The sequence below is a fragment of the Scardinius erythrophthalmus genome (genome assembly GCF_964197995.2).
Source record: "Scardinius erythrophthalmus genome assembly, chromosome: 5".
Classification (NCBI taxonomy): domain Eukaryota; kingdom Metazoa; phylum Chordata; class Actinopteri; order Cypriniformes; family Leuciscidae; genus Scardinius; species Scardinius erythrophthalmus.
Window position 1 is genome coordinate 22,528,851 of NC_138225.1, and position 22,542 is coordinate 22,551,392.

Sequence of the window (22,542 nt, forward strand, 5' to 3'; positions counted from 1 at the left end):
AAAAATATAATAAAATGTCATTACTTACTCCTCACCCTCAAATTGTTCCAAACCTGTATGAGTTTCTTTATTTTGTTGAACACAAAAGAAGATATTGTGAAGAATTGTGAAGAACCAGACAGTTGACGGCACCTATTGACTTCCAAAATACCGTCGACTGTCTGGTTACCAACATTCTTCACAATATCTTCTTTTGTGTTCAACAAAATAAAGAAACTCCTACAGGTTTGGAACAACATAAGGGCGAGTAAATAATAACAAAATCTAAATTTTTGGGTGAACTATCCCTTTAAATACTTGGCCCCACTGCTTTGACTAGCAAGCAAGACATGAGAATGAATGTATACATCTCCTATGTGAATATTTTCTTAAAATTTTGGCTTTGATTTGTGAAAAATAATGTGTTGTTTGTGAACTTTGCATAGGGCCTTTTACTTATAACTTTTCTGTCTGAATAAATGTAGCGTAGCCTAAATTCTCATTTTGATTTCTTTTAGTGTCAGACGATCAATCAATTATTGTTTGACCTCAAATTATTTTTTGTAAAAACAAAAAAGTAGACTACAATATTAAATTCAACCAAAGCACAAGTTAAGTTAAATTTGGCTAAACGTTTCATTGTCCTTACTACATGAAAAAAAAAGAGGAAATGTACAAGTATGATTCTATAGGCTATCAATTATTATTTAATGGTTCTGCATAATATAGGCCAGGTTTAAAATGCAACACTCAATTTTATACAATATAGCAGGGCATCCTTGCTTCATTGTATAAGGACTGTTCTGTGCATCTCTTAAATAATGAACAGAGTAGTTAGAGAACAGACAACAAAGTTATTTATAAGACTGTGTTAGGCTACAGTTGTCATATTATGCATTGCCATTAACAGTTTAGAGATGTTTACTGCCTCGCGGGTGTGTTCAGTAGTTGACATCATAAGCCACAACATTTCTTAGTGTTAGCACTGCCTCTAAGAGAGAGGCCAAGGCTAGTTCATTTAAGCCTGTAATGGTAAATCAAGGTAAATTGGACAGTATTGCATTGGTTAAATAAAGATTTACGGCGCCAGAGGTAATTGGCTTTCGGTCTTGGCCAGATGTTCGCAGCTTCGATCGCGCCGAGAGACGCAACAAATATAAGGTGAGAGCACGTGGTAGTGTTCAATTTAACAGATGCCTGCTTTCCTCTCGCGTGAGCACATCTGTTATTTGGACTGCGTTTTTGCATCTTTTGTCGGTTTATTTATAGATTGATGCTGTGTAGACTGTCCGTTTGTGTAAGCGCATAGGTGAATAATGAGCACAACTAATGTTAAATGTTGTGGATAAAGACGGCTTTTAAGTCCTTTCAGCATAACTCAGCCGTGGTGATTATGGGCAATTTAAATTAGTTTCAAATAATCTGAAGTTGCCCGAACAGCCATCCATCATTCTGTCAAATGCCACGCCCCCTCGCCGTTTATTGGCTGCGGGGGTAGCACCTATGGCACGTCACCAGAGGAGTGACTTTAAAAATTTCTCCCTGTTCGTTCATGAGTATTTTCAGCGTAAACTGGCGCCAGAAATAAGACTTTGCATCTCATAGGAGGTTTAAGGCACTAAGAAAGCGAGTTATAATAAATAATAGTTTTAAGAAAGCGCCACGTGCAGGATCATGTGCAATAGCTCAGCATTAACATGAATGTGACGGTTGTGGCGGAGCGCTTCTAACCACAGGGACGATTTTGAAGTTTGTTGGAACACGCGAGGCTCGGATTATCAAAAGCGCATTTTCTTCAACGATTTTTGGGTGGACGAAAGCAGAGCACAAGGACAGCCACTCTCTCACTGCTTAATACCGCGCAATAACTTTGAGAGATATCCCACCACCTTTGACTTCTTTCCAGACTAACGTACAAATTACGGTGAGTAAAAATCTAGTAAACATTTAATCACTTAACGTTTGTTAAACAGACTGTGAACTTGTAGGGTTAGAGAGTTTCCAGTCAGTTCTGATCACGCACATCACAACTTCTGATCATTTCATCACAACTTTAGTTAGTTTATGTGTAATTTAGCAGACACCAAAGCAATTTACTCTACATTTTTTAATGTCAGCAGCGTTGCAAGTGTCATACTTTACCAACTGAGTTATAGATCAATTTAGAGTTATATATGTGTTATTTAAAAAATATATATTTCAATTATACATACACTTTACATTGCTGCGTCTTGGCTGCTACCTCCCCGTGCAATAACTCTCACTCAATGGCTGTATCACAAATCACAGTGAGCTGCCAACCTAGACATCTGGGCTGAGTTGGTGTCTAGGTAAAATGCTGTCTAGGTAGGCAGCACATTAGGTTTTGAGACGCAGGCTTTATGTGTGCTGTCACTGGAGCGGAGAATTGTGCACAATGGGGAGTTGTGCGCGGAGTGTTAATTAAAAAGAGACCCGTTTTAATGAAACGGCGAAGCGTGTAGTTATATGGCCCCAGAGCGCATTATTAAAAGAGAAGGATATACTGCTAATCTGCGGTGGTGCCAACCAGGGTTTGGTCATTTGCTTACTGGACTCGCTACTATTTTTAGATCCTATGGTGTTACGCTCATTTATTTTAATTATCACCGACTCGCACTGGGTTTGTGCGCAGTTATTTGTTCTCCTAACCGACGTGTTTTGACACTAAAAAATCACATTTACAAGTGAAATTGTATTAAAAAGGCGAACTATACGGGTGTTCTCGCGTTAGTGAGTTTCTATGGAGACCGGGCGGTTCGTTTTCAACAGACGTTCAGCCCCACTAAAGGAAAAGTTGTGGCACACCCTTAAAACATAATATAGTGTGTTCTTAAGACTTCTACACCATTAGGCTAGTAATTGATGATATGTGATTTGTCTAATAGTGTAGACCCATCATTTGCTCCGTCAAGCCGACACCAATCCATCAGTCTGCGCTCGGACAGCGACGGTATTGTGTTTCTCTTCATTAGCTTCTGTTTTTGCCTCTTATTTCATCAATCAGCCCGTTAGTCGAGTGGAACTGAACGAGCCTCCCCCTCGCTGACCTTTCTGATGACAGCGTTTAAATAACGAGAGAGAAAGAGAAGAGTTTGGTCTGTTTCCAAAGTAACGTTAGCTCCTTACTTCCAAACTAGCAGTGACTTGGTTGAATAGGTTCAGTTTATTCATGCGTTTGGGAAAACAGGATGAATTCTCGACTTGAAGACCTTGAGGTAGCCTACAAGCTTTTTATTTGTATGTATGTTTTATTAATCTAATGTTGCTCCATTAACCTGGTATAAGATATAATTTACAAAGAAGACCCTCTTTAATAAGTAAAAAAAAAAAAAAAAGTTAACGTGGGTCTGTCGAGCTTTTAGACATTCTCCACTCGTTTATCTCATAATCTGCACATTTACAGTATCTACAACTATTTGCCCATACATCACCTATATGCCCTGTTTTAAATTAGCAGCGACCTTTAAACAAACTTTCCACTCCTCTAGTCTAAGCAGATTGTAGGCTATGCCATATTTTGCTAGCCTTCTAAGTAAGTAAGGAATCGGTCACAACACAATGCAGACTGCCAAAGGTATAGGCCTATAGCGTCACGACTCCTGCTACCCTGTGATAAGAAACTACATTAAGCCTCATAGCTTAAGAAATGTTGTCGCCAAACGTTTCCAGTGAAGGATTAACTTACCTAAGTTATTAGAGGGATAATGTAATTGTTCAGTATTGAAACAGCCAAGCCTCAAAGAGTGTGATATTCCTCCAGGGTCCCATTCAACAGCATTGTCTCTCTAGCTCTCAGGTCTGCAGGAAAAGGATAATTAAAAAATGGGGGATTTGCATTTTCATGAAATTAACTGTTGCAAAGTTTATTTGGCAACCTGCTTTGCAACGGCAATTCTGCAGGTGTGCGGGAAAGACAATGTATGGTGCTTGTTACTGGTGTCAGTTATGGAGAAAAGGTCCTGAGGCAAAATCTGTTTGTGTAGAAGCGCTGAATAAATTTACTTTTGGTTCAGGTTTATAATCTCGTACAGATGGTCCCAATGCATTTAATAAGATATCAGGCTCATAGTTTGTGTAAGGCTTACAAAATGCCCAACTTTGACATGACAATGAAAAGATTAGAGCCAAGGGTGTCGGAAATTGGTTTAAACTGGTGCCTGGCAAATTCTCCAATAAGAATTCAGGCATGTATGTTCATGTCAGTTTCGGGATGTCACTCTGTTTGTAGGGGAAATGCTTATACAGCTCTATACAGTGTTATGTTGGACCTGTTTGGCCAGTTTTATCAGGTAAGGTGAGGGAATGTAAACCACACATGTGCACAAGATCTTGCGAGGCTATTTTTCTGCAGATTGCTAATTCTTAGCTTTAGGATTTCTCCATTTTCATGTTGAAAGATCTGTTTCATGATTCCACTACTGCATAAACTGTGCAAGGTGCTTTACCAAAAACATTGTTCATTCCCTGTGTCATCCAAAGTTTAATGGGATAGTTCCCCCCCAAAATAAAAATTCTGTCATAATTTACTCACCCTCATGTCGTTCCAAACCTGTAGGCTATGACTTACTTTTTCAGTAACACAAAAGAAGAGGGGCTATTTTAAAAATATGGACAGAAAAAAATAACAACACTATGAATTTTTTACTGATATGCTTCTTTTTGTATGACACAAGGGTGAGTAAGTGATGACAGAATTTTCATTTTTGGGGGAACTGTCCCCTTAGGAAAGCCTATAGTACCCGTTGGCACTGTTCAGGCTCCTGTTTGTGGGAAAGCACGTGGCGGTTGATATCTTATGTCCGGCACAAGGCTGGGAAGACAGATAGGACCTGAGGAAAGCATTCCCACTCCTTTGGAGCAGAGCACAAAGATCCTTCCTGTTGCTTTCCTCTCCTCTTTTGACCCCTGGTCGACCCTACCAATCAACAGGGCTCAGTTGTGACCTCTAACCTGGCCTCCGTCTCCAGTGTGCTGCCGACTGACCTCTCCTTTAGAACAACAGAGGGAGGAAATAACAAGTGATATAGCCTCAGCCAGATGTCCAAAGCCTCTTCCTCACATTGCTGCAGCCTCTCCAACAGGAGAAAACTGCACCAACTGGTCCTCACAGGATTTTGCTGAGGTTTTCCAAATGCAGAATTGAAGCTTGCTTTGTGTCTGTTCAGAAAACAATGCAGAGATACAAAGTTATTTTTAGAAATAAAATGTGCAAGCATTTCCTAATATGTCTGAGGCTGAGTGTATGTATGGTGCCTCGAGTCTGAATGTCTTTTGCTTAGTTGGACGGTCTGACCTTCTCAAACCACAATCTTCGTGTTTATTTTATATAATGTTAGAAAAGGTAATATGTTGGCCTGTAGCTAGACATACTAAAACTGTACTAGTGTGTGTGTGTGTGTGTGGGGTGAGGATGGTTGGTGGTTAGACTGAATTCATCCTTCTGGAACTGCATTAGGCTGTTTATTGAGAGAGGGAATAGTTTGCTTGCTCGCAGGGAAACGGCTGGTGAACAGTAACTCATCAAGGGAATACACTCGACATAAGTGAAAACATACTCAAACTAAAATCATCAGACAGGGAATGACAAATCAGCTGCACTTTCATTAGGAAAACATCATTAACAGTGGTTGGTGTTGTGATTGAGTTCTCGTGTCGGTTGAAGGCTGTTTACCGCAAGGCATTCCAACTGCAAACTAGGCCATATTAAAAATCGTGGAAAAAGTTTGTTGGAGTTACGCCTCTGAATTATTTTTGTTTACATGGTACTGTGAGAACCGTGAACTGTGGTGACTCAAGGTGATGTTTGTAAAGTCTCATATCTCGGATAAGGATAGCTAGATTTCTAGATTAGTGCTCTCATTTGGAGATGCCATACTGATGTGACCCCTGTTCTCGGATCAGCATTCACACTCTTGAGATAACGTATTCTGAAAGGGAACAGACTTTACTTTTGGTCCTTATGGTTTCAGTTACTGCCATTTGAAAGCTGCACTGCCTCCAGCTGGGTTTGATCTCCACTCATATTTGCAATGAAAGTTCTGGAAATGAGCTGTAGATGTAAACTGATAATGTTAAGGCAGATATAAAAATCTGTGGACTACATCATTTCCGTAGAATTGCCTGCAGCATAAGATTTATTTTAGTTCCGTGGCAATAACATTGCACTATAAATTTGTGCACTTTTTTTTTTTTTTTAACTGCAACTTTTCTTGAGGTACTTTAAATGCATTTAATTATAAAAACCGATATGACGTGCTGTTCGTAATGTTAATTAACTATTGTTAATAAAATATCACATCACATTATAATATTATGGGGCTCGGTTGTTTAGCCTAGTAGTGCCTATATGACTCTGTCCATTATGCAGTCATTTTAGAAGCACCTGGTTCTCGTGCAAGAGCAGGTTGTTTTCTAGACAGACTTGTGTACCTCTTCATTGGTGAAACTCTGCCAAGACATACATTGAGCAAAGTTTCATTAACCGTTTACAGTTCTGCTATAGCCAACCACATTTTTTCTCTAATTGCTCTGCATTGTGGGATAAATTGATGGTAAATAGTGAAGTCACAGTTATGATTGTTTCCTAGAAACCTTATTTACTTAATTAATTTGCTCTTAGCCAGTATAAAAATGTTACAAAATATGCTAAACACCATAATTGGCCCTTATACTGTATGTAATCGTAACTTAACGAAAATGGAAAATATACAATATATCAATGCTTTAAAAGATCTCTGCTGTTGAGGGCTTGCAATACTGTTGTTGTGAGCTGACTGGTTGCTTCTCAGGCATAATTTTTGAGTATGAATATTCCTCACTCAGAATACAAAAGAATGGTGATATAAACAACAAAGAATTTTAGATGTGATAAAACCCTGAACTTTACAAAGCAAGAACCTAAAGGTGAGCACAGACACAGAAATAATAAACATTATGCAACCACATTATGTATTCAACTTGCAGTGCATTTTAGGAACCTAAGCACCAGCAGAGTACTGTAAACATATCCTATTACACTTAATCTGTAAATCTATCAGAGGATACTGTACTGCTACATCAGTCATTTTCCTTGCCCGGTTTACTGTTATTTTCTGTAATAAATTGTAGGAAAATACTGTAATTTTTCCTTATTATAATCCCAATTGGTCAGTCAGTTTTATGGGATGGGGATGTTGAAAATTAAATCAGTAATAAGGCAAGAAATATCTGTTATGATGTTTTCTTAGGATCATAAGAATGAATGTATTATGGTGATTTGTTTGAAGAGGTTTGTGGGAACATCTCTAATGGCTGATCTTCTGATACTGGTGGAACTATCTGGCGTCTGGATAACACAGGCCAGATATGCTGATTTACGAGCTTCTCCGCTTTGTCCCGCAGGCAGGCGATGGTTAACAGCCGTGTGGAATCCACCGCAGTGGCGGTAACAGGAGGTAGTGGCGGGGCAGTGCGCTCCTGTGCAGGATGTGGAGGTCGGATCTCTGATCGCTTCCTGCTCTTCTCCATGGATCGGTACTGGCACACGCGCTGCCTTAAGTGCTCCTGCTGCCAGGCTCAACTGGGAGAGATCGGCAGCACCTGCTTCAGCAAAGGAGGAATGATCCTCTGCAGGAACGATTACATCAGGTACTAAATGAAATGGGCAGTCAGGGATTTGGTGGGACTGAGATAGAAATGTTGAATAAGACCAAATAAATGATGTTCCTGGTCACGGCATCAGTCATAATGTGTTAGACGAGGAGGACTGGAAACAAATCAACAAAATGTCATTGATTTGTGAACTTGATCGTTGTTTTATATCAGTTGACATATCCATATCTCCTTTCCATATTTAGTAGTGCTTCAAGGCTATGTTCACACTGTCAGTCCAAATCCGATTAGTTGTGCATCGGATTGGAATCTGATCTAAAATTGACTGTCCACATTGTGTAAAGCAGGTGTGCCCAATCCTGCTCCTGCCGATCGACTGTCCTGCACAGGTCATCTCCAACCCTAATCAAACACACCTGCCTTTAATTTTCAAGTGATCCACCTTAATTGGTTGCTTCAGGTGTGTTTGATTAGGGTTGGAGATGAACTGTGCAGGACAGTCGATCGGCAGGAGCAGGATTGGGCACCCCTGGTGTAAAGGAACTGTTCAGATCCAATATGTATGTCCATGCCACTCTTTCGTTTTCTGGAATATCTGCACAGGTTTCTATGGCAATGGAGTTGCTTTGGTATACGCCAAAAACAACAACAACCGTAACATGGAGGGGTTTGCAATAGAGATGTTGTTTTCTTTACAACATGACAATGTGTGGCCGCCGCGCTGGACTACTGTCTTCTGAGGCAGCGGCAGAACCGTAGGAGGCTAGTTTGAGTGGCTTTATTCCGTACTGTCGTCTCCGCCGGTTTCAAAACCTGTCTCTGATATTTTGCCATTTTCTGCTCGTCCGGCACTTTAAAACAACACAACCTTGTTTCTGCAGCGACTTTCAGCATGTTTCCTATAACAACGTCTGACGTTTACGTTTTACGTGGCGTGAGAAAGTCACATAAACCACACGAAATCCGATCAGAGCAGACAGAAGAGGATTTCAAGAAATGCAATTTGAATAGGATTTCAAACCACATATGAATGTAGCTTAAACCTGATTTGTAAAAATCGCATTTCACATGATTTCACACTTGTTAAATCTGATCGGATTTCTATAGAATATACACAAAAATCGTATTTGGACTGACAGTCTGAATGTAGCCTAAGTTCAGGTGAATGGTCTGAAAGGCTCAGGATATTTAGACGGGCTTCCACAGACTTGTAAATTTGTGCTTCATATTTAAACACAAGAAAACCAATAAAACCCTCCACACTACCATATCTTGCTACCACTTCATGCATAATCAAACAGCCATTTTTTTCTTTTTTATGACGTTAGTTATCTTGTGCAACTTTTGGTTGTGCAAGGTTTTTCTATTTATTGTTTAATACTTTTGTCCAAGATCAAAATGTAAAGTTTAACACACATTTAAATGAGTAAACAACATGTTAATTCATCTATCTGTGAAAATCATTTTCAGATTTTTAATGCAACGTCTGTCAAGCTTATTTTAGACATCTTTTCAGTGGCAACTGCGTGAACTGTAACAGGCAAGAAAAAAATCCCCAATTATGACAGGAAGTGTGTGGGTGCATGTAACATGGCATCTGGAGCAGCCAAGACTCCCCACATGTTTTTCATGTGCTGTACACTGCTTTAGATTCAAACTGTATTGCTTAACCACACAGTCAGTGATCAAATTAGAACTCTACGCAGAATTCATTTTTTTTTTTTTTTTTCATGAATTTGGACTAGACTGCAAAACAACCGTAACCTTGATTTGCAAACCCTAACAATTGATCATTTATTTTTATGGCAGTTTTAGCTGAGGTCTATGATTGCATATGTGCTATAGGATGATTAGATTACATAACTCTTTGATTGAATTTGCCCTCTATTCCCTTGTATATTTTGAGCTGAAGGCCCCAGAGGTGAGGAGATTAGATTGGTTTATAATCGCTGAGGCTTTGAAATTGACCTCTGTGTGTTTGGATGTGTGCAGTGATGCAGTGGCCCATGACAGCACAGCATTGTTGCCTGTTAGACCCACTCTGGTTTGTTTGGACCTCAACCAGGGATGTCTGACTATTTGGCATTGCCATGCAGATGTTTTTTTTTTTTTGCCTGTGATTGCTGTAGAAGTGCCAGAGATGCCTGCTCAAAAGTCAAACAATCAAAAAGAAACTCTGCAGTCCTGCCATATTTGAAACAAATATCACTTGATGCAAAATATCTGTCATAGGCCCTGTCCCAAATCGCGCACTTCATGTGGACTTTCGGTCTCGTGGACTTAAATTGCGCGTGCTCGCCGAGTCTACGAGTCCGTAGGCCGTCCCATTCAGCGTTTTACCGCTCTGAAGTGTGCTCAGCAGCGCCCCCTTCGTACCCTTGAAGCGGTCTTCCGCGAAGCCCGCATAGATGCAGGCTCCACGCACTTTAACTACCCAGGAATCATTGCGAAAGGCCAATCAGACAACGGATGGGAGGAGATTTCGCTCACGGATAATTGTTGACATGGCTGAGAAGAATATATTACGGTTTTTATTACCTAGATGTATATTTTACTAGTTGTTACCTACAGTTTATACAAACATTATGGTCATCGAGCAGTGGTTGATGTCTCAAACATAATAATATTGTGTTGAATAATACGATCACATTATGATTCAATAAATAAATAGAACCGAATGTCAGGGCTTTACTGAGTCATATGTAAACATAGTATGAATATTGAAACCTGTAAATTCATCTGAAACTCATGCACATTTTCATTATGTGTTAAAATTGTAATCTTAGTTCAAATGGAACATTATGTATTATTATGTAGCTAGCTACAACTGTATACATCTTTTAAATAAGCATGATATGTCTATTGTCTAATGCCCAGGTGATATGCACAATATCAAAATATAGAACTGTAAAATTAGGCTGTGTAGTTGACATGGAGATAAGACGTCGGAGCGCAAAAATGTGATCTTGTTGTTCTCCTGTCCAACAACAACCAGACCATTATTTCCGGCGTGACGATCGAGTCTGTCCCAAAAATACCTCTCAATGCGCCCTCGTGGACTCGCGCCAAGGGCCCTATAGGTCTGCACTACATGACGTCACCAAAGTGTGGACTCTGAGGAAGTCCACAAGTCCGGAGTGTGCCATTTGGGACAGGGCCATAGTTGATTCTTATAGCAATTGACAAACAGTATTTTTTGTTTTTAAATTATTTTGATTTATATTATTAAATTATTAATTTATATTTAAATTAATTGCTCCCACATTTACTATTTTTAAATGTGTATTATGTATATTGATATAATTTATTAATATTAGCTATTATTTTATATTAATGTATTTGATATGCATTTTATACTGATATGAAATAATAATTATTAATTCATATTTATTATATATATATATATATATATATATATATATATATATATATATATATATATATATATATATATATATATATATATATATATATATATATATATATATTATATAAATTATAATTGTATATTAGATTCCTATCTATTATTATTATTATTATTATTAATAATAATAATTTATAATCATTTTATGTACATTTAGATTTATTATTATTAGTTGATGTAATATATTCATATTCATATTCATATTATTATTATACCTAGGCTATATAATATTAAAAATAGTTTGATGTGGGACTGACTGAACTGGTGAAAAATAATTAAAAATAAATAAATAACATTTTTTATTATTATATTATTGATTATATTAATTCAATAGTGTATATTATGCCTATTTTATATTTTTTCACCAGTTAAGGTCTCCTTTGAGTTACTGCACAATGACTCACAACCTATCAGTACTTGTTTCATGACAAGTTTGGGTTAACAACTCAAGTGAGAAAGAAAATACTTTTTTTTTTTTTCTTGCAAAGGACATCTATAGCACTATAATTCAGCAAGCATGTTATACGTGTCAAGAGTGGTCTTGTGGATATTCCCTTTAATAGTGAATGTAAGGTGTACTCAATCTGCAGTGTATTAAATATGTATAATACAGCTAATCAAAAGGGCAGAGCTTTATTACCAAATGACACCGCATGGAGCCTGAGGTCTGATAAAAGTAGGGTGCATTAATTAGGGAGAACAGAGCTCCTTTCTGCTGTCTCTTATTAAATTACTGTTTGGATTAAGATCAAAAATTCATTACTGCGAGCAGTCAGAGCTGGGACAGTGATAGCGGAGGAGGGGTTGAGAGAGAGGGTAGGGGGAAGAGGAGAAAGTGAGGTGGTGAGAATTAGCTGCCAAACTGGTCTGGTTACCGTCACAATAAGGACCCCTGAGAGGGAGCGGAAGAAATGTTTCCTACTGAAACATGACTGTGACATGGTGGCTCCAGGTGTTCTGAATGAAGTTGAAGTTGTATGTGTGCGAGTGGAATGCTTGTATGTTGCGTGTTATTTGTGTGCATCTGGGTTTTATCTCTACGACCGAGTGTGTCTGTGTGTGTATGTGTGTGTGTAGATGCCTTTTTTCCTTTTTCTTTTAGCTCATCAAGAGCACGACTTGAACTCATTTGAGTGTTCTCCTAAAATTGCCCATAACAACCTCAAGCACAAGCAGCAGAGTAATCAAGTGCACCTTAATTAGGAGCCAAGGGTGGATCAGAGGCTCCTATAGCCACCCCCCACCCATTGCCACCAATTACACTGCCTCTCCAGATTAGCTGATAGGCTGCAGTCTAAGGACTAAAGGGGCTTTGGTGCCCTGCCATCCAAGCCACGCACGCACAAACACACACATTGCAAAGCACTCAAACTTCAAGCTATGGGCGTAAAAGTGAATTTCCCCATGTGTGTAATGAAAAGAAGAGAATTAAGAACTTTTAGAAGTTTTATTTTCAGGGTGGTTTGTGTCATTTTGCAATATGGTAAACAGTTTTTATCCCTCAAGTGAGAATGTCAATTAAAGAAACATGTATTTTGGATGTTAAAATGTATCAATATTGACTTGGTTTCAGCTGATCTCTTGTCATTCTCAGTCAAAATATTCTTGTTAGTATTAATTGCTGTTTTCCCCCCACTGTGCAGGTTGTTTGGTCACAGTGGAGCCTGCAGTGCATGTGGACAGTCTATCCCTGCCAGTGAGATGGTGATGAGGGCCCAGGGTAACGTCTACCATCTAAAGGTGAGCCATAGTCTGTTGTCAGCAAATTTTCATCTTTATCTGATTCATCTGTGCAGGTTTAATTTTTTTTATTTTTTTTTTATGAGCTCCTCATTTTTAAACAAAATATAACTTGATCTGCTGGTGACATGCCAAACTTTACCATACTTTCAATATATCCAAGAACAAAATGTTAGTTTAGTTCTCTTTATCTTGTTTGTATTCTAAGTAATGAATGCAAAATCTTGTTTGTAACATAAACAAACAAACAAAAAATTACAAAATCAGAATATAAAAATGGTCAAATAAATTGAATTATACACTGAAGTGGTACTCCGTTTGTTGAGGAAAAGAAGTATTTGAACACCCTGCTATTTTGCAAGTTCTCCCACTTCCAACATGACAGAAATCAGTGAAAACACTGCAGCAGGGATTTTGGCCCACTCCTCCATACAGACCTTCTCCAGATCCTTCAGGTTTCGGGGCTGTCGCTGGGCAATACGGACTTTCAGCTCCCTCCAAAGATTTTCTATTATGTTCAGGTCTGGAGACTGGCTAGGCCACTCCAGGACCTTGAGATGCTTCTTACTAGTTCACTCCTTAGTTGCCCTGGCTGTGTGTTTCGGGTCGTTGTCATGCTGGAAGACCCAGCCACGACCCATCTTCAATGCTCTTACTGAGGGAAGGAGGTTTTTGGCCAAGATCTCGCGATACATGGCCCCATCCATCCTCCCCTCAATACGGTGCAGTCGTCCTGTCCCTTGCAGAAAAGCATCCCCAAAGAATGATGTTTCCACCTCCATGCTTAACAGTTGGGATGGTGTTCTTGGGGTTGTACCCATTCTTCTTCAAACACGGTGAGTGGAGTTTAGACCAGAAAGCTCTATTTTTGTCTCATCAGACCACATGACCTTCTCCCATTCCTCCTCTGGATCATCCAGATGGTCATTGGCAAACTTCAGACGGGCCTGGACATGCGCTGGCTTGAGCAGGGGGACCTTGCGTGCGCTGCAGGATTTTAATCCATGACGGCGTAGTGTGTTACTAATGGTTTTCTTTGAGACTGTGGTCCCAGCTCTCTTCAGGTCATTGACCAGGTTCTGCCGTGTAGTTCTGGGCTGATCCCTCACCTTCCTCATGATCATTGATGCCCCACGAGATGAGATCTTGCATGGTGCCCCGAGGGAGATTGACCGTCATCTTGAACTTCTTCCATTTTCTAATAATTGCGCCAACAGTTGTTGCCTTCTCACCAAGCTGCTTGCCTATTGTCCTGTAGCCCATCCCAGCCTTGTGCAGGTCTACAATTTTATCCCTGATGTCTTTACACATCTCTATGGTCTTGGCCATTGTAGAGAGGTTGGAGTCTGTTTGATTAAGTGTGTGGACAGGTGTCTTTTATACAGGTAATGAGTTCAAACAGGTGCAGTTAATACAGGTAATGAGTGGAGAACAGGAGGGCTTCTTAAAGAAAAACTAACAGCTTTGTGAGAGCCGGAATTCTTACTGGTTGGTAGGTGATCAAATACTTATATCATGCAATAAAATGCAAATTAATTATTTAAAAATCATACAATGTGATTTTCTGGATTTTTGTTTTAGATTCCATCTCTCACAGTTGAAGTGTACCTTTGATAAAAATTACAGACCTCTACGTGCTTTGTAACTAGGAAAACCTGCAAAATCGGCAGTGTATCAATTACTTGTTCTCCCTACTGTATATATTCATTACTGCTAGCAGTCAGAGCTTCAAGTCTTTAGTGGTGATTATCGACTGATAGCAATCTACGCATGCCAATGTATGGATGGGTAGTAATTTGTCATAGACTCTAATTTAAATTATTTACAATAGTCATCAGACTTAACTCTTTTTACAGACTTGTTAAATATATGATTAAACCTGCTCATTTTTGATCAGACTAGCTGATGCCTAGTCACCTTCCAGAAAAAATCACCATTTGCAGAATTACTTATGCAACATCCTTGTACACTTGAATGGTTACAGTTTCCGAACCAGTCCCAAACATAAGGGAATTTGTTTTGTACATTGCAATTACCTAATTCCCTTTGACATTGGCATGTAAGCCAGCAGGAATTGCTCAACATAAGCTTGAGACAATGTTTAAGAGTTAGTTTTATGAAATGTTATTTCTTTTCGAGTATTGTATTGTAACTCCCTTAAGACTGGAAGTTGAAAGACTGAAATGCGTAATTCTTGCAAAACAATGACTTGGACCCACACATCCATATCTCTAGAGTGAGAATTAGAGGCATTATTGAATTAACGCATGCATTTATGCTTTTCATTATTTGGTTGGAATGGAAACCTCTGTAAAGGCCTAAAGTAGTCTATTTTTTGAGTTTCTCTTTGAATTGTCAGCTGAAGTCTCGCTTTTACTGAACACGGATAGCAGGATAGTCTCAAGAGGCGCCAGCCGAAACTCATCAACTAACCATTTTTCCAACTGCGCCACACATTCCTCCTTAATTATAGTGGTGTAGGTGTCAACCTGTCTTAATAATATTTGATTGGAAAAGGAAACCATTCCCTGATTAAGCGGAGTGTTTCGGTTTGGTTTCCCAGTGGTCCTTGTTTGCATAAGTTTTCAAAATTGGGTAACTACATCCTGACAAAATTTCTAATTTGTGAGTGTCTGAAGAAATGTGAGCTTGGAGTGTAATAGATTTTTTCAAACAATGCAAATGTACCATATGTGTAGGTACTCTGGTCTCGCTCATTTCCCTATTTCTTTCAGTAATGGAAAACTACTGGTTATTTATAGGACTTTTCCCCACTCATATTGGTGGTTCAATTTCAGTCTATTTAAAGTGAGATAATGAAATATAATGAAAATTCACAGTCGCTGTGTCAAAATAGGCCTACTTCCATGCTATATAGTAGGCGAAAAACAGTATATGAGCCGAGTAGTATGTCCAAATTCATAGAATTCATAGTATTCATAAAACAGTAGGCAAAAAGTACCAGGATGACCTACTACTTCCACCAAGTTTTTGAATTGTGCATTCGATAGACACTTTACTATCTCATGAGGCCACAGGAGAGGATTTGTGAATGGAGGTGAAGCGACGCAACTGACGCTGTAGGTCACATGACAATGACAACATGGCGGATGTAGTACGTCCGAATTTCATTCATATTATATAGAATTATATTACATATTATATCATATTATATACAGTATGCAATTTCAGCACCCATCTATTTTGCAAATGTATCTCATTGATCTTGTAAACTATTTATGCTTTTTTTTTACCTTGTAATTTTTAATCAAAATGTCATGACTCGATCTTTCGCTTAAACATCCCCTTTCTTACAGTCGCCTGTAAGCTTGCATTCAGCTAATCTGCCTCTTATCCAATCAACAATTGATTGATTGAATCAGGTTGCTACACTTCTTTTTAAATTATTTTTATATAATTTATTTCAGTCAGATGTGTCACATTATGGAACTTCCGTTTCACTCGACTTTAATACTTTTTTTTTGTGGTAAAATTGACTTGTTTTATTAAGAGATGCCAGAGTGCCAGTGAAAAAAAAAAATGTTGCTTGTTTTTTTCTCTTTCACAGTGTTTCACTTGTGCCACATGTCGAAATCGCTTGGTGCCTGGTGACCGATTTCACTATGTCAATGGCACCATCTTTTGTGAGCATGACCGGCCAGGTGGAGCTTTGCTCAGTAGTCACCTGACACCCCTGCAGAGCAACACCCTCCTACCCGACCAAAAGGTATGATGAAAACACATTTTGTAAATGTATATTTCTGGTACCAGAATATAGAAAAACATGTTTAAAAAATGAGAGAGATGACTAGATTGCATTATTCTTCCTAGCTGGAAAACAAACTGATTGGCTACTTGGTTCTTTTGACACAGGTTTGCTGAGGAAACATGGATGGATAATTTGCGGTGTGCCTTTTCTTCATATTTTTCCTCTTCCCTCCAATCTATCATTGTGAATGTCCACGCCACTTTTGTGCATTCAGCCACCTTAGAAGGATTCAGAACCAAGCAAGTACTGTGAGTCACTTGCGAGACAATCACCCCATCGAGGGAAACGTAATCAAGTCGAAGAAAGACACCGAAGCTAAAAATGATCATGTGCACTCATGTGGTCTGTCTGGTTATGGCTGGGATAGCCTGACCCTGAGAGCCTTAGACTCCATAAAAGGGCAGCTCTATAATGCTGGGGTGATGCTCAACATGATTTTGTTCCCCTTTGAGAAATTTCTCAAGGAATGTTGTGGACGTTACCTGGCATTTTGGACTGTGGGGTTCTATGGATGATGATTGATATCACTTCTTGTCCATAAAACAACATCCATATATAAAAAGACTGTTAAAAATGACCATTTTGATGCAGTGGTGGTTGTCTTTTGTTTACAAGCCAAGTTTTATCTTTCTTTTTTGAAAATGTTCTGTCGTCTTTGGTGCCTAAAACATTTTTATGTCCAGTTTTCCCTCCTTTGTCATTAACTTCCTATTAGCAAGTAATCATACACATGCACAGTACAGATACGTGAACATGTATTGTTACGTCTACTCAAGTTTGACGTTATGAAGCGCTCTTTTTGAAAGGGTCGTAGTCTCCAGATGAAACGGCATGTTTTTCCCCCCCCCCCAATGGTTTGGTAGAATAAATTATATGTCTGTATGCATATTCTCTAAGAGAGACTGTTATTCAGTGTCTGCCAAGACATTTGTTGTGAAAGTGAGGGAGATTGAGAGTAAAATTGTGTATATTTCATGTGCTGTTGTATCGTGTTCAATGGTTGACCTGTTTCCTTGTGTCCTCTGTTTAAATAGAGGAACCATTAAAAAATAAGATATCTGTAAAAGGAAAAAAAAGTACTTAATTAAATAACTATAACCATCAAAAATGCTGTCTTGACATCTCTGCTCAGTGTACATCAACATTTGATGGTTTTGGCTTGGTGTGTTGGACACTCATTAGATGTCGAGACGGCTCTCCAATAGTCCCTGGCCAAAAACATGGTTCATTACCCTCCAGATTTCAACACAAACTCTTGCGTCTGCATCATTACAGAGAGTAATGAAAGGCATTTGACTTGGCCCTTTCTCTTTCTCCTGCCGTGATTTCAATCCGTGGGTCTTGCTAAAAGGAGGTCTCGTGCATCTTTGTGAACGTCGCTACAGAAATGAACGTTACGCTCCCCGCCCTTTCATCTGGCCCTCCTCTCAAGATTTGATTTACTTCTAAATCTGCCTTTTTCTGATCAGATTTGCAGAGGTATGAGAAGTTTTCTCATTATGACATTTCTGGTAATTGCTTTTTGGCATTAAACTCCCCAATATCTTGTTTATTTAATTAGCTAATTAAACCCATCTCTCTTTTTTTCAACCAACTACAGCCTGCACTCACAAGGTGTTCCTTTCCAATTTACTTTTACGATTAATAATAAAAAAAAAAAAAAAAAAAAATCCTTTCCCTAGTGTTTCTTATAAGAAAAATAGAAGCCAAGCATACCTCATTATGGCTGTTGGTGGGTGTGTATGTGTTGGGTAGGGGGTGTAAAAGCCAGCTGTGACTTTTCACATTGAAGCATTCTGTGTGTTTGTGGGATCTTAAAAGTCCGGAGGTTAGATCATACTGAAAAAAACAATGTTCAGTGTATTTCCCTTTATATTATGAAATGTTTATTACTTTTAAATAGACATGTATTGGGGACAGCCAGATGTTATTTTTTAATGTCGTCACAGTACAAAACACTTTTATAATTTTTTTTCAACAGAATAAATTGTGATTTAATCTCATTACTCATTAATCTCAATACTTTTTTTTTTTTTTACGGTATAAGTGGTCCTTTGTACATTATAAAATATATGCAGCTGTATATTTTAATGTAAGTCCCTCGCATTAGGATCATATTTGGGGGTCAGTTGCATCAAAAAGTAAAGAATTTTTTTTTGATCACATATCATTGTCAGAGTAAACATAAATCAGAAAAAAAACCGTCTTGAAATGAAAGCTGCTTTGTGGTAAATGCATTATGGTGTAAGCTTACAGTATTGGGTCCATGTACTGTACTGTACTTAAGATTCAGTGATCCATAAATATTCTGTGGCCTGAGATCGTTAAGGAAAGTTAGGAAAAAATTCATTACCCTATGCAAATGATCCTAATTGCAATTATCTCCAAATCTTGTTAAGTGAGAGGAGGGGTTATTTTATTTTTTGAGATTCACTAAGAACTCCCATGGCCATTCGAGTAGCTCTTTGCATTCAAACCGATCATGCTTCAACTGTGCATTTCTAATTAGTCTGACATGTTCAAAAGCCAATTAACGGTTTCTCAAATCAGAGCTCTACCACAAGGTTTTGCCAACTTGTAAAGGAAGAGAAACTTTATTTTTAAGTGTACTGATTTAAAGAAGCCCTTGTCTGTGAGGACATGCACGCAGTTTTCCCCCTTCTTTCTTCAATTCTCTAATTAATCCAATTAACACATGCAAATTGGTGTAATTACATTGTTTCCTCACCTCATGTTGTGTGAAGATGGGGAAGAAGCAGAACAGATGAAGAAGGGATATTTTTTTATCAGACAGTGAGGGATGCACAGACCGTAGACTTCTACATTACTCCTCAACACAACTACCAAATCACGGCAATAGGCTAGAACTGCTACTACAGGTCAATGGGTCGACCACATTGTGATAACCTACAACATAAAGACTATAACAAAGGATCATGTATCGTTCCTTGTGCAGTTTATTCTATAAAAATACAAACAATAAAGGCTCAAAACTGAATTAACTAATACAAATGAATACCTTGAATGCAATGTAAGTCGCTTTGAATGAACGCATCTGCCTAGTGCATAAATATATCAAATTCTAAAGTTGTGGGAGTAGCTTAAATAGTTCTTTGTGCATCATTTAATAATTCATTAACTCCCACAAGTGGATGAGAGCACTGACACATTGTAAGACGCCCAATATATCCCCCTGTGTAATTAAATGTGTGCTAACCACAGCCACAGTAACTAACTCTAATAACACAGAGATGTCCCACAAAGGCACACAAATCTGAAAATCTAATCCAATGCTCAGTCATTTCATATAATAAGTCATAGGAGAAGGCTTTTGGTTTAATACCCTGCTTGTGCTACTTCAGTGACCTGAAACTCTTGTGCACCGCTATCTTTTGTTTCAGCAGCCAATGGAGTCAGATCCTGTTGCCTGCCTCTGATATATATGGCTATGACCAGGCCTCCTTACTTGTCTCTGATCTGTTTTTAAGCTGCCAGCATCATAAACTCCACAGCTGTTTGGCTTCGGTGGTAGAGAAGCAGTGGAGAAGAGTGCCAAACCGCATTCTGGACAGAAAGAAATGGGGAGAGAGGCTGAAGACGTGTAAGGAAACTTTAAAATCAGTTTAGATTCCCTGAATGCGTGCCTTCTTCAAGGTGAAACTATATACTGTGTAATGACAGATAAAAGATCAAATTCAGAGTATACCTTATTAAAGTGACATGACCTGAAGGCCAAGTATGGTAACTCATACTGCACACAGAGTAGTGAGTAGTAGTGGACACAAACTGTGGACACACACATCCGGAGCAGTGAGCAGCCATTTCAAGCAGATCAGCCCAGAATATGCAAAACACAGAATTTCTTTATAATGATTTTCTATGGAAAAATGCTTAATGGGTAACTGTGTGTTGCCTATAATAAAATAACTGGAGATGTCTGACACCGAAAGCATTACATATTTAAATCTAAAATGGCCGTGCCTTGTCTTACATTAAAAATAAGGTGGAGAGAGAATACAAATGTTAGCATTTCTGTGGTATTTGTATCAGTCTTTGCGTTTGTTTCTTTTAGGTTTCATTCAGGTCTCCTCTGTTGGAGTAGAACTGACTAGGCGGCGCCGTGACAAAAAAAAAAACGAGTCCTGAAACTGCAGCCTCCGGTATTGCAGGAACATAGTATTGGAAATACAAACTGATCAATAAAATGTAATGTCGCTCATTGCTTTTTGTGGTTGCGGCTGGTTAAGACACAATGCTATCCCTTTCTTTCTTTAAACAGATAAATTAACCAGGAAAAAGAAAAAAGGGTAAAGGTTGAGGTGTTGCAGGCAAAATTGAAAGACAGGTCAGCCCTCATTAATGGCTCTCATTAGCAGACTTGTTGCTAATGACCATAACTGCTTTACTTTGGCCAGCCAGTCTGTTTTTATTTGGCAGATATATATTGTGAGGATATAATTTACTGACAGTCAGAGTACAATTTTGGTTGTCAGCTCATCTTAGTACCAAGGCATTTATGTGGTGGTCTCACCCCTCAGGGACACAAGAATAGGCTCAGTAGACACTGTTGTCCCAGCAGCAGGGGGTGTGAGGTCACTTAAAGGGTTAGTTCACCCAAAAATGAAAATTCTGTCAGTAATTACTCACCCCCATGTTGTTCCAACCCCGTAAGACTTTCGTTCAAAAAGTATTCTCGTCGCTTGATAAACTTAAGGTTGAGACACTGTAGTCAATTGGACTATTTTAACGATGTCTTTACTAACTTTTCTGGGCTGGCAGATATCGATTACCTAGCAGCCTATGAAGGAGTGAGCCAGCTCTCAGATTTCATCAAAAATATCTTAATTTGTGTTCCGAAGATGAACAAAAGTCTTACTTTTGGGACAACATGAGGGTGAGTAATTACTGACAGCATTTTCATTTTTGGGTGAACTAACCCTTTAAGCTCAGTGCTTAAAGTGGGGGGTACTCTCTTGTGCACCGGCTGGCATATGCAAATCATTATCACATTTGAAATTTCAACAATGCAAAAAAAAAAAAAAACCTTGACTGGATATATTGCTGGTACAATATGAATTTATTTACAAAAGGAACCATTTGCCAAACAACTGATTTGATACTATTGTGTGTGCGTGATAATGGAAGTCCTCAGACATCAGGCCTGCAATGGTGCTCATCTATCAGAGGAGGCATAATCAAAGAACTGAATGATAGTAATACGGAATTCCTTGCACAACTAGCCTTTACATGATATTCATGCAGGTTATTCAAATTAGCATCATAAAAGTAATTCACGTAGTGGCTCCTGGGTAGTGTGAAGTCCTTACTAATCACCTAGACCTGACGCTTTGACTCTGAGAGGCTAAGTACCAGCAACATGTGAGAAGTGGCAGTATGCAAGAAAAAGTGCCAGTCCACATTGAGCACTGCTTAAGCTGCATCCGAAATCTTATAATGTATGTACTAAGTTTGTTTAAAACTTACTTCTCGACCACTAAAAAAGTGTGTTCTATGTGGTATGAATGTGTGTAGTATGAATGAAATTCAGACATACTACATCCGCCATGTTGTCTTTGTCATGTGACCTACAGCGTCAGTTGCGACGCTTCACTGTCATTCACAAATCCTCTCCTGTGGCCTCATGGGATAGTAAAGTGTCCATTGGATGCACAGATTGCACACTTCAAAATCTCGCCAGAAACAGTATTATCAGGGTGTTTTTCGCCTAATGTTTTATGAATCCTATGAATTCGGAACTCTGCTCACATACTTTCTTCACTTACTATATAGGAAGTAGGGTTAGTTTCTCAGTTCACTGAACATCTGATGCATTTGGCACACTAAAGTGGAAACATTTTTGTGAAGGCAAAAGTTCTGGGAGCTTTTAGATTCCTGGGTGATTTCTTTTTATTAGTTGTGTGTCCTCTTACATCTACATTGGAAGATCAGGCAAAGTACCTCACTGAGAAGGGAATACCATTATGCAGGTAAACATGAAAGTACTGATACGCTGTTGTAT

The 22,542-nt window shown here is 38.7% G+C and overlaps 1 protein-coding gene across 2 annotated transcripts; it reads left to right on the forward strand.

Annotated features, from left to right (window-relative positions):
• Nucleotides 1-1,484: 1,484 nt before the first annotated feature.
• Nucleotides 1,485-18,166, forward strand: lmo4a (LIM domain only 4a; the record flags this gene model as incomplete). Of its 2 annotated transcripts, XM_081365360.1 has the most annotated exons (5): nucleotides 1,485-1,903; nucleotides 7,381-7,626; nucleotides 12,658-12,754; nucleotides 16,323-16,481; nucleotides 16,628-18,166. In XM_081365360.1, the coding sequence occupies exons 2-5, from the start codon at nucleotides 7,388-7,390 to the stop codon at nucleotides 16,634-16,636; spliced, it is 504 nt and encodes a 167-aa protein (XP_081221486.1). In that variant the 5' UTR covers nucleotides 1,485-1,903; nucleotides 7,381-7,387. The 2 variants fall into 2 exon arrangements, with proteins under 2 accessions (XP_081221486.1, XP_081221487.1); XM_081365361.1 differs by lacking the exon at nucleotides 16,628-18,166 and having other exon boundaries at nucleotides 1,560-1,903; nucleotides 16,323-16,487.
• Between the last annotated feature and the right edge of the window lie 4,376 nt (nucleotides 18,167-22,542).